The sequence below is a fragment of the Malaclemys terrapin genome, chromosome 6 (assembly GCF_027887155.1).
Source record: "Malaclemys terrapin pileata isolate rMalTer1 chromosome 6, rMalTer1.hap1, whole genome shotgun sequence".
Lineage (NCBI taxonomy): Eukaryota > Metazoa > Chordata > Testudines > Emydidae > Malaclemys > Malaclemys terrapin.
The window spans coordinates 114,338,997-114,355,070 of NC_071510.1; the positions used below are offsets into that span (position 1 = coordinate 114,338,997).

The following is a 16,074-nucleotide window of genomic DNA, read 5'->3' on the forward strand; positions in this document are numbered from 1 at the left end:
TACTTATTTCAACGTTGTTTGCAGACGACCAGCACCTTTTGTAATTCAGCCATGCATGTCTAATGTTTGCTACATACCTCTCCTGAGCATATGCTCTCCTTGCAGAAGCTGAACTATTGCAGTTTGAGTTGCTGGCACAATAACAATGCTTCCATCTTCACGACCACAAACCAGGCGTCCATGTGCTGGGATATACACGCTGGCTGTAACTTTAAGTGGTTCGTTACTGTTTGGTATTAAGCTTAATTGGTCTATAATTCCAGCAGGACGAGGAGTAAGTTTACAAAAAGCTTCTTGCAGAGAAGTTGAAGTTGTCATTTGGAGTCCTGTTTAAAAAAAAAAAAAAAAAAAAGTGATTAAAATAATTATAGCACCTGTCTTGAGAAGATCTCAAAGCCCTTTATCAATATTAGTAAATTTTACAACACCCTTGTAAGTAAGTACAAAATACATATTGGAGATTAAGTCACCTACCATAACAATGCAGTCAGTCAAACTTTAACACTCAACTCTACTAGCACACAGAAATACCAGACCAGAGTTTGAGAAAGGAATTGAAACAGAATGTATCCAACTTAAACTGCCCAAGGAACTTATTCAGACAGATGGCAATTACCAGACATGGAATTTAGTAAGAGACCCCAGTTAACTCCTTTAAGTCTTGTGAAAAGTACTATTGGATTTTTTCAGTGACAAAACACAACTAAGACTTCAACTCTACATCTCATCTGAAAGAGGACTGCTGTAGGAACACAGTGCAGCACTGGTTTACTAACTGATCAGAACAATCTACTGACTCACAGCCCCTTTCTTCAACATCTAGTTGTTCTTTGAAGGTCTCTTGATTGTATGGGTATACCGCAAGAAGGACAGGAGACTTGTTATGAATTTTAATCAGGCCGCAACTTTATTATATAGATGTCTGGGACTACCCGGCAGATAAAATGTACAATGCAGGCAAATCCATGCTTATTCAAATCAATTCTCCAGGGCTTTCACCAGCCCCCCTTTGTTTTCATCCAGGTCCCCCCTCTCTTCCTCCCCCTCCCCCAACCCTCCCTCCACAAATTTTATGTAAAATTAGTCAGTTAAGTTTGAGGTGTATGCCAAAGAACCATCTCTCTAACGTTCCCCAAACACCACAGGCTGGCCTCTTACACAGAGGTGTGATAACTCGCTTCTATCCACTCTTGGGTTTGGATAAGGAGCACAGCAAGAAAAAAAAAATTCAGATATACCCAAAAATGCTGGGTCCAACTCTGTGTTAAAATTGCCATCACATCCTAAGGCTGGGAGCGAACCAGCACTTACTCTCCTCAGGGAGTTTTCACACCACAAGTTTGCCTTGCTTTACCACAGCAATAGCAGCTACTGCAAGAAGAATTCCACTTCTGCCACCCTCACGGAAGCTTCCAGTAGCACAGGGAGTCATACCACCTTGTCTTCCTGCAACCACCCATCTGCTTTAACAAGAGATAGTGGGAAATCCAGGCCAGAAAGGAGACTTCCCCTGCCCCTCCTCACACTAACCAGAGAGATTTGTTCCCTCACCCAATCCACCACCTGAAGAAGCTTGCAGAAGAGTAGGAATGGAAAGAATGGTTCTAATCAGGCTCTTACATCACATATCACTGAGGATGGTGTTATGTTAGAAGGCAGATAAGCATATTAAATTAATGGACTTAGAGGAGAAGAGGAAGCACGTTCACCCAAGGAATGTCACACACATAACCAAATAAGCAAAAAAAGGGAGCGACTTGTTAAAAGTTTTGGCAGCAAGTCACTGTGTGTTAGTTAACGCTACCTTGTGTGTTGTCTTGCAGTTCAAGTGTATCTGGCACATTCCAAATACACAGTCTCCCTGAAGAATCTCCCTGGATTAGAAGTTTATGGAAATACTCCCTGCGTCCATAGAAGAATCGAGTAATAGGGGGACAGATAAGCAGCTGTAAAATAAAGACATATTGAACAATTTCAGATGCATATGGCAGGTTCCTAATCTTGACAATAACTTCCCTCATATAACCTGCTCTATTCCTGCTATACCTTTTAAAGACAAACAAGAATGGGAAAACAAAGTAACACATAGCAAAACAAAACCAAGACTAATTACAGAGCATATTATAAACATAAAATATATCAGGCAGAATTTTAAAATAGACAATTTAATTGCAACAGAGGACTGAAAGGTGTGATTTGAAATGGTGAAAGTTAACAGCAATAAGATCTGAAACACAAACAGAATACAGAAAGAGTTAAATAGTGTCCAATAATAAAATAGTCAGGAAAGGTTTCAGTCTCTTCTGTTGGGACAATATTATGGTTAAATTAAAAAAAAATGTATTCCTAAAAAACTATCTTGTGACCAAGTTATTCTTTTTAACTTATGCATATCTATGAATATGAATACTGTATTGTTTTAAGCATCTCAGTATTGACAGTGTCAAAAAGGGCATCAATTTCAAGTTATACAATAGCGATACATTTTTATGTCTAGTCTTCCAAAAGAACTCAACTCCCATTTCAGCACCTCACTTACAGCTGCCATGTACTGAGCACTTCTGAAACTCTATCCCTTTTGAAGTACAGTTGCCTGATGTTCAAAATCTACTGTAAGTTCCATTACAGAAAATAGAGATGGAAGAGACATTAGGTTATCTTGGTCCATATCTCTGCCAGTGCAGGATTGTTCCCAATAATATCCTCTCTAGCACTTTGCCTAGTATTATTTTAAATAAGAAAGGGCTTCCATTATTTCCCTGAGGAAACTATTACAGAGTGTTTTACTCAATATTTACCCTAAGTTTACATTTTCTTAATTTCAGTCCAATTGTTAGGTATCCCTTGAACCATACTATATATTTCCACATACCCCTCAAATATTTGTCAGTATGCCTCACTTTAGCAGTTGCTTAGCCAAGCTACAGAGTATATACTTCATATAGCCAGTCTTTTCTCAGATTCTACATAAATCCCTTCAGCTCTTCAATCATTTTTGTTACTTTCTCTGCAGTCCCTTCAGTTTGTCTATATCAGGGGTAGGCAACCTATGGCACACGTGCCAAAGGCGGCACGTGAGCTGATTTTCAGTGGCACTCACACTGCCCAGGTCCTGGACACCAGTCCAGGGGCCTCTGCATTTTAATTTAATTTTAAACGAAGCTTCTTAAACATTTTAAAAACCTTATTTACTTTACATACAATAGTTTAGTTATATATATATTAGACTTATAGAAAGAGACCTTCTAAAAATGTTAAAATGTATTATTGGCATGTGAAACCTTAAATTAGAGTGAATAAATGAAGACTCGGAACGCCACTTCTGAAAGGTTGCTGACCCCTGGTCTACATTTTTCTGTTAATGATTCACCATCCTTTGGCACAAAACCTCTGAGGTACAGCGCCCAAAAATTGCACTGACTTTTTTCCACCTCATTGCATTACATTGTAGTTATACAGTAAAAATGGTGTTTTCCGGCACTTTACCAACCAGAAAACTCTAGAAACCAGCATTTCTGATAACCATGAAAAGTCCAGTTGACGCGGGGCTGGCAGGCTCCCTACCTGGCTCCACATGGCTCCCTGGAAGCGGTGACATGTCCCTGATGCCCCTCGGCAGAGGAACAGCCATGGGGGCTCCATGCACTGCCCCCACCTCGCCCTGCCCGAGTGCTGGCTCTGCAGCTCCCATTGGCCAGGAACCACAGCCAATGGGAGCTGCAAGGGTGGCACCCATGGGTGGAGCAGCCCGCAGAGCCACCTGGCTGCGCCTACGCCTAGGAGCAGCAGGGATATGTTGCCGCTTCCAGGGAACCAAGGTGAGCACCACCTGGATCCAGCATGCAAAACCCCTCCCGCGCCCCAACCCCCTGCCCCGAGTTCCTGCCCATACCCAAACTTCTTTCCTCCATTGGTCAGTATAACTCTTAGTTAACAAGAATTTTTGACTAACCGGCACTCCCTTCCCCCATCCTCCCAACATGCCGGATAACAAAGCTTTTACTTTACTTAGGTTTCAGTATTCAAAAGGCAACATTTTCCAGAAGACTGTTTTATTTAAATTGTACAGAACTAAGCTCTTCAGCCTAATATGACAGTAACATAAAAGGAACAGAAAGCAACCCGAAAATAAAAACAACCAAAACAATACATACAAAGGGAAATTGGTTATATGCTCTAGTAACATGAGTGTAGAGTAATCAGAGATAGTAAGATGTCTAAGCTATGTGTGTATTTATTTATATATTTAAAAAAGAAAAAACCCTTATTATCATTAAAAACGTATATTATCAGTGTCTCCTTCTCTGCTGCTTCCTCTACTGAACAGGGGTCTGGGGAATCAAGGGAGAGGGAGGGAAGAATCCCAAAAGGGTGAGGAGAGAACACAGGAGTGAGGGGACCCACAAGTTGTGTGTATGTGGGGAGGGAGAATGGTACAAAAGACCCTCCAAATGATGTGACGGGGATGAGGGAAAAGAAAGTGTCCAAAGTGGAGCAGGGGATGGAGAAAAGGGAGGGAAAAATTCAAAAAAGGGTTGCTGAGGATGGTCAAAGAGGGAAATAAATGGCAACCCAAGTTAATGGACAGAGGCAAGGAGGCTCATAAATGAATTTAACTTTTTTAAAAAACCTTACATTTGTGTAAATGTAATACTTAGCATTCCCTTAGATATTGAGACTCATTTTCCAGTAGCAATTGGGCAAGACTGTGAAACTTGCCTACTTGCTAGTTAGCTTTTTCCCACCTCACATCCCGCACACTCTAACCAAATGGGTAATTCAGGCTCAGAATAAGTATGACATGTCTGACCTAGAAGATTATTATTGGAGGATACCATCTAACAATACTCACTGAAAAAAAGGAAAAATTATATCTAAATTGGTACATTGGTGTGAGGACGCCTGAAGAACTGAAAACAAACTGATCTGACCTGTGCAGTGCTAATTATGACATTCATCTTAAAAAACAAAAACAAAAACAAAAAAACACACACACACACACACAAACTCATTAAATACTAAAGGAGTAGGAAATTAAGCCAAATGAATTACACTTTAAAAAGTCAGTTATTCTCTGAAAATGTTGACTTTAACTAAGGAGAAGAAATAGACAATTTCTAATGTTTGTGAGCAAGTTTTTATATAAAAACCATGGACAGCATAATCCACAAGACAGGGAATGTGTTTTACCTGTTTATCTGCTCGGTCCAATACACTGAACAGTAAAGGAGGAATTAAATTTTCAACAGCTTTTCCCACATCACTGCGAAACGTATCACTAGCTGGTAGGCAACTGAGTTTAACACAGAACAACAAAAGACACCAATTTAGAACTCTGACCTTATTAAGAATCTATTACTGTATCACTGTTTAAATGCAGAATTTACTAACAAAAAAATACTTAAAAAAAAAAAAAAAAAATCAGTGTTTCCACTACATTATATTTATTCATTTTGTCAATTTTTCAATATAGAACTATACAGATGCCCATTCAGTCATTTAGGTTTATTTCACGTAAACTAAAAATCGCGATATAAACAGAGGGCTACTCATAAATGTATCCAGCTCAGTCTACTTCCATCTCAATGGCCTTAGAAAAGAAAGAAGATGAGCTTTGCAGTGGACCTGGGAGATTCAATCTAGCCTCTGGTGGACCAAGGAGGGGAAGGAGCGAGTGCCAAAACCAAAGATTCCTCACAAAGCACCCTACCAGCAACTCCCTCCCATTTATATTGAGGGAGCTCTAGCTCAAGCCTTTCTGCTGATCCCTGCTGCGGCAGTATATGATGTGGAGAGAGATGCTCTCTCAGATAACTTTATCCCAAACCAATTAGGGCTTTACAGGTTTAAAGTAACACTCTGAACTCCACCTAGAATTCTACTGAACCTTATTAGATTCTGCATACAAAACCTAAGAGTTTATACATTATGAAGAGACATGCTCCCCAAACACATACAGTTGTCCAGTCAGAAGACTGTATAGAATTGAGAACAATTAAAAAATTAAAATTTCAAGTGGCTACAGATACTATATTTAAAGACAATAATTTTCTAGCTCAGATTGAGAGAACTGTATAATTTTCCTGTCATATATAATGAATTATGATCCGAATCATGTGTAACTAAAATTTATTTACCACAGCATGTCATTACAAAATCAAAGCATCTTGGATAGGCTGAGACAGGAGGTCTTTCTCTCATGACACTAACTAAAAAGAAAAGTGATAAAACTGCTCTCTAAAAAACATCAGATAACTGATTCCAGGGCTTGTATATTGTACCAATTAGCAGGCCCACGGACCGGCAACATGTTACTAAGAAATATTAGCTTGACCTGGGATACTGTTAGTAGGCTTATGTCTAGGACAGAACTGGTTCCAAAACTCGTCCAGATAATGTTCAAGACATGCGGTACAGAAATCAGATCAAACAGTGGCTTAGGAAAGGTTAAACAGGATCTCACCACATAATCACAGAAGCATAAAACAATTTTGCACTGGCTACAAACTCAGCAAGAATCACAGCATATTTCATGCAAATGGAGTTGAGAAAGAGTGTAGCCTATAAAGATGATGTTTGCTTATACCAATGTGCTGAAATGTAAGTAAAGAATACGTTTTTGGGCCTAAATTTGGGCTTGAAGATAATAAGGCCTAATAAAATATGAGTAAAGTAGACAATTCAGGGTCAAGTTAGAGGTAAGGTAGGACAGGTCACGCAGCAAACATATTTTGGTTTTAACAAATGCTCTAGACAAAATGTGTATGTTTTGGAAGAATGTTATCTGTACTAATAGTTACTGGAACAATATTTACATAGATGTTAATTAAGATGACATTTCATGTGAAATAGCCTATGATAAAGTAGAAAATATTTAATCATGGTGGTGGAAATATAGATATTGTAAAAGGTGGGCCTAATTAATTAAGGGGTATTATTATAATTGATTATAAAAATGGTAGCATTAATTTTAGGTTAGCACACACATTGGCCATCAAGGTACCATTAAAGAAAGGATTACATGCCTGTTCTTCTCAACCACGGACTGATTACCCCTGGATGCACCATTTCATCTTGGAATATGGAATAAATGCAGTGTATCGTTATACTGCAATACCTGTTTACTTGACCTGATTATTTTATTTTAAATAAAGTCTTTTATGCTATCGCTAATTGTATCAGAGGGGTAGCCGTGTTAGTCTGGATCTGTAATAAGCAACAAAGAGTCCTGTGGCACCTTATAGACTAACAGATGTATTGAAGCATAAGCTTTCATGGGTGAATACCCACTTCGTCAGACTCATGCACTAATTGTGTCATTCCCAGTCCTCCACTAAACTAAATTATCTGTAGCGGCCCCAAAGGCTCCAACCTTAAATAGTTCAGTTTAGTTCTATTCCTTATCTTTAAACCATTAATTGGGAACACTCACCATTCAAGTTAATCAGCAGCATACAATTTAGATATTCCCAGTTGAGGTGGTTCTGATAACAATGAGTTCAGCAGAAACCAGTCATAACCAGAAAGTAAAGTCAAGGGTCTGATTAACATTAAATTAAGTATCTTTGGTGGAAACATACTTTAAAAACCCACCAAGTCTGATCTTTTACCTTTTCTGTGTACAAGAACAAGTAATGCTTTTTAAAGGTTGAAATACTACACTTAACTTACTGTAACAACATCCTGTTGATCCTAATTAACATAGCACAAATAATATTTCTTCCCTCGATGTGTCCCTGATTCAGCAAAACATTTAAAATACATGCTTGAACTTGTTCATGGCACACCTTCAAGGGAAAAGCAAACCCAGTAACACCACATGTTCTCCAATGTCAGCAATAACGAATCACAAAGGACCATAGTAATGATGGAAAATACGTGTCTCAAGCTTTGACTTTATTATAACCTAGTATTGTTTGGTATGTACCATAACATTAAGGTACAACATTTTGGGGATACACAAATTTTAAGGTATGTTAGTGGCATTTTAGTTTCAACAACATTAGTGTGATTTAGGGATCAAACAAACCCATCAGATTTAACATTTTATTTTTATTCTACATCTCTGAGTTTTACCTGCTACCGCATATGTGCTCCATTATTTAAAATTCTGAGTACCTGGCTGGTAGTTTGTAAATAAAACTTTGTCCATCTTCTGTCCATATGATCACTTTATCAGCTGATACAAAGTCACCGCCAGTCCACGTTTGTCCATTTTCACTGGGAACTGAACATAACAAGGAATAATCTCCAGCATCAAAAACCTAGAAGTAAGCAAAATTAAACAAAAACAAAAAAAGTCTATTTGTTTATCATTACATGGTCATATTTTGGATAGCTGATAATTTAATACCTCCACATATTTAGTTTTAAGGAACATTCAATTCTATTGCCTATGGCAGCATTTACTTAAGAAGATACTTAATATATACTCAATTCCATAAAATAACCAAGAAAATACATTTGTTACAGAAATTATAATGTCTGTGTCATATTTGCAATCCTTTGATACACATTACAAATATGGTACAGCATATCATGCTTTCTATTTATTTAAATTTTGCAGATTTTTGTCTGCATAAAACAAAACCATATCAACTATTTAACCTTCAAAAGGGGTTTTCATCTATTTTTTAAATAATGTCCAAAGCGTGAACGCAACATACTCCCATCGCTGTGAGCCAATATACATGAAATAGACTAAATACTCAATGAACTCAGAGCTCTAACTGATTTATAAACACTTTCCCAAGCTTCTTTCCCTACGTCTCACTAACAGTTTTATTAAATCACCCTCTATTGCTAAGAAAGAGCCAGTTTTTTTACTTAACTGGTTATCCTTACCCTCCAGTATTTGGAGCACACTACCAAAAGTGATCGTTGGGTAAATGCACAGAAAGAAATGCTTTGGCAGTTTTGACAATAAATTGGTTTAGACTCCTCCTCAAATACTGGTTCCGTATCCTAAAAGAGAAAGAAAGAAAGTTACCTTTAATTAACCCTAGGATACCTAAAATTGTTCTGCTTTGTGCCAGGATTCTCAAATTATGCTCTCTGGACCTCTGAGAAGGTCTAAGGAGCATTTCAGGTGGTCCCACAGAACTTCTTCTGTCACAATAGCAAAACATTTATCAAGCTTCAAGCAAGGACATTTCCTGAGGGGTAGCCCAAGATATAAAGATGTATGGGTGTTATCCCATGTGGATGCAACATGTTTTACTCTGTCAGATATTTCTTTGGTGAAAATTCAACCAAGATCAAATTTGCAGACTGCCAAAACTAAAGGGATAGGAAGCATACAGAAGAGTAGACCAAAAACCATGAAGTGGCATGGGTTGTCAGATGTTCGGCTGCGTCTGTGTTCCCTCCATATGCCGTGCCAGCTCTGCGCTGATAGCTGGCACAGCAGACCTCGAGCGAACCGCCCAATAAGACCACAAGACATGGTTTAGTAGCGAAGGGGCCTGGGCAGGTTTACTGTCGACGAAGCACAGTAATAGCACCTGGTAGACTCTACAAGTATACTAAGACATGTATGCCCATGACAATGGACGCAGCTTGGTCAGTGGTAGGACTTTCCACTGCTCCCTAGGCTGGCAAAGACACTCCCTCTGAGATACATCTTTATACACCAATACAAACAAATTACGTATTACCTCGACGTATCTAAATGCCACCTTCTGATGTATTTGGGTGCCACTCATTACCTCATACATGTTGGTTTGATCAAAACATTTCTATCCATCATGCTGTCATCCTGACCTTATCTTTAGGATGGGTCAGTGCGTTTCTGTTATCTTTGGGGAATGTCCTGGTATCGAGGTGTTCTTGTACCAGCTTTCTGGAATGTGTTTGCACATATAGTCTTATGCCTAGCACTACTTAGGAATGTGTGTTTCTGCAATATCAGCCTTGTTCTTGCCAGATTCTCTGAGCAGGGCCTGCCTCTTGCTCACAACTTAACTTTGCTTTATATTAGCAAGTTTTGACCATTACTTTAGCCCAGGCCTCAGGGCTCATACCAGGCCACTAATACAAGGCCTTATGTTTCAGGCCCTCTCCTTACTACAGCATATAGAAATTAGAGAAGTGAGGGCTGCAGGCAACAAGTGGAGACTCAGTTATAGTAAACTGAAAGCCCTATGTCAGGGAAAAGCGGGGGAAAAAACAATGTAGAGACAAAATGGATGAGATATAATCAAGCAGCCACACTCCTTATGTCAAATGAGTTTATTTTATATTTGACCCCTTTCACGTTAACGAGTATTAGAGCTACCAGAGGAAAAGGGTGCACTTAGGATTGGGAGAAGTGTTCATAAGAGGATCTCATCATAAATGATCCACATGATAAAGTTTGAGAACCACTGTTTAGTCAGTTACCAAGAAAAATTAGGTAAAATGTTCAAGAGTGCCTACATCCTAGGTAGGCACTCAAACATTTTACCCTCTATTAATAATAAAAACTTATGACAAACTGGAAAGGGACACAAGAAAGAGGGAGAGGAAGAAGGGAGGGGGGGAACAAGACAGCTAGTAGACAGCTACCTCATTTCCTAGCTTTTGTGGTTTTGTGCACCTAAGAACACCAAAGCAGTTTGGTGATCTCCTCCTCCCGTTGTTCCAACCATAAAATTTAGTATATGTTGTTCTGATTGGCAGTGTGCTTAGAAAAGACCCTGAACTGAAACGTAGGAGGGATGCACGGGAAGCATTGTTGGGGAGAAGAATAAGAAGCTTATACAATGACTTGTCTGTGAAATTCCCTGGCTCTAGCCAATGACATCAGCCTCCTAACTTTCATAAAAACTGGATCTAATTTAAGGAACAAAAGAGGAAGGATTGGTTCAGTGGTTAGGGCTCTACCGTGGGACTCAAAGGACCTCAGTTCCTGTGTGACCATGAGCTACTCACAATCTCTCTGTGCTCCTGTTCCCCCATCTTTAAAATGATGATGTTTCACTGCCTATAGGGGTGTTGTATAAAACACAACGAATATCATGAAGTGCTTACATAATGTGGGGGTCTTAAGTATCTCAGAAAGATAGGCAGTAAGCAAAGATAACACATCAATAATTGTACTTGTCTTATAATATATAGTTAGTTTTTCTATATGGGAATCTTAATAAAAATCTCATTACATTTAAATTTATCACTCAAAATAAAGTTTAATAAGACAACAGTGGATATGTCTACACTGCATTTTAAAACCCAGGGCAATGAGTCTCCAACAGATTCAGGCTCAGACCACAGCAGTAAAAACTGAAGTCATTCGGGCTCGAATTTGGACTATGAAGCCCGGCATTGAGAGGTGGGCTTCAGAGCCTGAGCCACAATATTTACACACTTGTTTTTAGTGCCATAACACTACTAGTTTGTAGACCAGAGCTAAGAGTCTTGCGTTTGCAGGTTTTAAATCACAGTGTTGACATACCCAATGTGCATGTAATGAGAAACGGAAAATTCTGTGTTTCATAAGAGACCCAAGGAAGAGCCAAAAAACTTTTTGGAGGTCTTATGAGACTAATAGAATAAAAAGATCTGCAAGAGCTGGTGGTAATCTAGTCTGTCACTGGTAAACCTAACAAATTCCTCTGCAGGACAGATTACTGCTGCCTATTTAGTACTGATGCTGTCAAGTGAGTGATCTTGCCTGTAGACAGTCAGCTGAGCCTAACTAAATAGGATGGATATTGTTTTAAATTCAAGCTGCACTTTCTCAGGGAGCCCAACATCTTTGTAAGAAAAATTAGATGACAAAGTCTTTTATGTGGTTTGATTACCTCTTTGCTATCCACATCTTTCCAAAACAGCCCAGATCCCTTGCAACTAGAAATTCTTAACATTTTAACACTGTTTTTAAGGAAGACTTTTAAATTAAGAAACACTAGTTGTATCAAACATGCCAAATTACTCTAGAGCAAACTCTGGCAATTTCAGTAAGTGAAACAGTAGAAAAAGGAGTTCCCCTTTTTTTCCAGTCTCTGCCACAGAGGACGAACTAGTATCAAGTAACTGTTCTCGTTTTCAACCAATAGACACACAATCCCTGTTTGTAGTTTCCAAAACAGGTCTCAGAATTGTTTACTAAAGTGAGTAACTCAGCTATTTGAAGTCATCATCTATATTTGATCTTATACATAGTAAAGATAATTGATGCCCCCTTAATATTCAAGAGCAGATGCAGCCTTCTAAATTAAAGCAACAAAATCTAAATTAGCTGTAAAGATTTACACCGTGGGAAAAGTTTGCAGATGTTTAGCTTTGATGTACACAACATATAAATCTCCTGTGGGCAGCTAAAATGCTAGTAGTCTCCTAAAAGTGTTACACACCTTTTTAGAGAAAGATTCTTTACTGACTGGCACCAGTTCAGATGCTGACAGTACAGGAGGGCAGGAATAACAGACTATCATACATCTGAAGAAGTGAGGTTTTTACTCACGAAAGCTTATGCCCAAATAAATCTGTTAGTCTTTAAGGTGCCACCAGACTCTTTGTTGTTTTTGTAGATACAGACTAACACGGCTACCCCCTGATACTTGATAGCTATTTATGCAATTCTATCTGCTGCTCTGCATGGTACACTGAAATCTTCACTTACCAAAACTCTCTCTGCAATCCTCTCAAAGGGCTTTTTTAAGTCACTTACAAAGTACATCATGCAAGGTTCAGAATGGGGTGGGATAGGGGAGTTAACTCTGAAGAAAAGGATGGTATTGTGGTTAAGGCACAGTTCTGGAAGGCAATAGATCTGGGTTAGTTTCCCAGATCTGCCACAGATTTCTTATGCACTTTAGGTAGGTCACTTAAATCTCTCTGTACCTCAGTTACTCCATATGCATAATAGGGATAATAAAACTTCCTGTCTGTCTCCCACGTCTATTTAGACTGTAAGCTCCTTGAAGCAGGGATTGTCTCTTATTATGTGCTAGGTGCTGTTGTATACACAATATGACCTCACTCTCCACTAGAAACCCTAAGAGCTACTAGAATAAAATAATCTCTGAAAGTTTGCCTTCTGAGTCTACTTTTCCATATCCCCATTGGAAATTCTGTAAAAATGCACAAGAAGAAGTCATTACTGGAGAGAGGGAGAGAGAGAAAGCTGGGGGAGAATGGAGAGAGAGAAAGAAAGTAAAGTGAAAAGTATATATGCATCAATATTTAAAGCCCCACCTTCATCCTGCAAAGCTGGTTGTAATTTCCTTGCAGTACAAGTAATTTTTAAATCACCAAATAACATAGCATTAAATGGAGAGGGGGGAACAGGGGGCAGACTTAGCACTAGACTCTCTCTCTGGACTTAACTTTAAGAGTCAGACCTCTAAGAAGGTGGTACGAGACATGGACAATAGAAAAATGACATCCCTAAAGAGTTTGCAGCTGATCTAAGGGAGAATTTAGAGAATAAGGAGTCCCTTTTTGGAAGGCAGAGGAGAGGTTAATTATTATGGCTCTTGGGCAGCTGGAGGATCACATAAAAGATGCTGACCAAAAGAATTTCTCTGTTCAACAATACTAAGAGGAAAAAATTATGGGACTCAACACAGAGAACATACCGAGAGTGGCCCACAATGGAAATTGCAGAGCCTTGTTCATGCCCCATGCAATGTTTGACAGTGAAGGAAGAATTCAGATTCAGAAACTTCTCTGCTTACCTGCATCCGACTAACTTCAGAAGTTACAATCCACACTTTCAGAATACCAGTCACTGAAACTGCTACGACAGTATCCTCTGGTGGGTGAGAGAGGGGCAGGAAAGAAGTTACAATAAAATGAAAGATATGTTGTACAAGAGTTTACAAACATCAAAAATATTCTAAAAGTTTTTAATGAATTCATGAAGTGCTTGTTCCAAATTCAAGTCGTTAAATTAGAACTGGCAAATTATATGCAAAGAAAACAATGCACTAATTTCCCATTTGTTCTTTTGCTTTGTGGGAGTGAGGAATTCTCTGCATACATAGAGCTCAAATTGGGGAGAAAAAAAATGACGGAGTGGCACTCTCCCAAGCTGTGCACATGAGCCAAGCTCTGCCTACGTTAGATGTCAAAATAAGACTCCACTCCAAGTAGATTGTGCAGATGTGATCACAAACTCTTAAGGGTTGGGTCTCCCTCTGTGGGGTTTGGATAGACCCATGCACAGGGCCAGGTTACATAGTAGTAACGATTTATTGAAAACGTATGGAGACTGAACTACACTACCATTCCTAGAAGCAACTGCTCTGAATTACAGTTCAGGCCAGTATACAAAGCCAGGGTCTGAACAGTAATTCTTATTCTGTGGATTAACAAAAAAAAACTGCAGTCTCAAAGGCTACCAAGCTTGTACCTTTCACCGACACCAAATTCTTAATGATTTTTGGCAAAGATAGCCTTAATCCTTCAAATGGAAGAAACATTTGAAAATGTGTGATTTCAACATGAAGTGACACATTCCAGTCTAGACTTTGCCAGGAGACTAGAAAAAAAAAAAAGTAGCTGTTTTTCTTACTTAAAAAAGAAAAGTACAATAAACCCAAACAACTTCTCATTACCTTGTGTTCTATGGGATCGAATAATACTCATGGAGCTGATCCAGTCGGGAGAAATCTTTGACACTAAGGAATAAAGAACCTCGAGACTGGTAGCATCCACAACAAGAATTTCTGGGTAATGGCCATGACACAGTAGCCTGCCTTCACGCTGAGTCCCAACTGTGAACTGGTAGAACTGTTGTAAAGAGAACAGAGTCCCTTAAGAAACCAGTTAATATTTTTTAAATCACAATCTAATTATAGGTTTTTGATCTCTATGGTGTTATTGGTGTATTACAATTATTTTCTATTTTCATAAATTATTTTGATAAGTTAGAATTCCTTGATTAACTAGCAGAGGCCAGCCAGGTATTTACAATTTGTTTGTTTGTTTTTAAATCCATACACCCTTCTGCCCCAAAACACATTGTGGTATTACATCACATAACCAAATATTTTAAAAATTTCTGGAATTGGCTGACCAAATATTTGGCTTTACATTCCAGCTGGTCTCTGTGGGGAGCAGTGCTACTTGCCTGATGATAAATATAATCGCTGTAAATTAATTCTTGACAATTTTTCAAAAGCTGAAATGCAACCCATTTCTAGGGTGACAATGTAGAAATATATTTTATAAACTGGCATAAGTGAACTTGTGAAGATAACAGCCCAGTATTAGCAACAAGACTACAGCGATGGAGCTAAATAGTTCCTCAACTGTATAAAATATAGTACAGGCCCTCTCAAGCATTTTAGCATTTACATGAATACAATACCAACCTGTATTCCAGTATGGGTGCAGGCGAGTTTTGTAAATTCTATACATCTCCCATCATTCACATCCCACAGACACATCTCCCTAAAAAACACATAGGGTAAGTAACTCTGATCATGCCCATGCACTTCATTTTTCAAAGGTCTTGCAAGTTACAGAATTATTTTGGTTTCAAGAAAGCTATATTGGGTCTTCTAGTCCAGTGACTCTCAACCTTTCCAGACTAGACTACTGTACCCCTTTCAGGAGTCTGATTTGTCTTGCGTATCCCAAAGTTTCACCTCACTTAAAAGCAACTTGCTTACAAAATCAGACATAAAAATACAAGTGTCACAGCACACCATAGGTGACGATCCCATGAGTGCTCTAGGACTGGAGCACCGACAGAAAAAAAATTAGTGGGTACTTAGCACGCACTAGCAGCCAGCTACCCCCTCCCCGCAGCGCCTCCCGTCTGCCAGTGGCCCCACTGAACAACTCCTTCCTCTCCGCCACAGTATCTCCCACCCAGTGCAATCAGCTGTTTCATGGTGTGCAGGAGGTGCTGAGTGGGTGAAGAGCGGGGGCAGGGTGGAACTAGGCAGGAAAAGGTGGGACAGGGGTGCAAAGAAGCGGGGTGGAGGCGTGGCCTGGGGCAGTAAGAGGCGGGGCGGAGGGTGCAGCTTGTTGGAAGGGGGTGGAGCAGGGGCTGAACACCCCCGAGGCCCAGAGGAAGCTGGCGCCTGTGCAGTACACTATTACTGAAAAATTGCTACTCTCTCATTTTTACTATATCATTAT

The 16,074-nt window shown here is 39.2% G+C and overlaps 1 protein-coding gene across 5 annotated transcripts in view; it reads right to left on the minus strand.

Annotated features, from left to right (window-relative positions):
* WDR7 (WD repeat domain 7) overlaps positions 1–16,074 on the minus strand; it is a 344,118-nt gene that overhangs the window by 292,189 nt on the left and 35,855 nt on the right. For all 5 annotated transcript variants that reach the window (XM_054032283.1, XM_054032282.1, XM_054032281.1 and 2 more), the window contains 8 exons: positions 15,300–15,378; positions 14,541–14,715; positions 13,659–13,735; positions 8,845–8,964; positions 8,119–8,264; positions 5,191–5,293; positions 1,805–1,946; positions 78–326 (listed from right to left, as the gene is read on the minus strand). In XM_054032283.1, the coding sequence (XP_053888258.1) occupies positions 78–326; positions 1,805–1,946; positions 5,191–5,293; positions 8,119–8,264; positions 8,845–8,964; positions 13,659–13,735; positions 14,541–14,715; positions 15,300–15,378 (1,091 nt within the window). The remainder of the gene's footprint in view (positions 1–77; positions 327–1,804; positions 1,947–5,190; positions 5,294–8,118; positions 8,265–8,844; positions 8,965–13,658; positions 13,736–14,540; positions 14,716–15,299; positions 15,379–16,074) is intronic.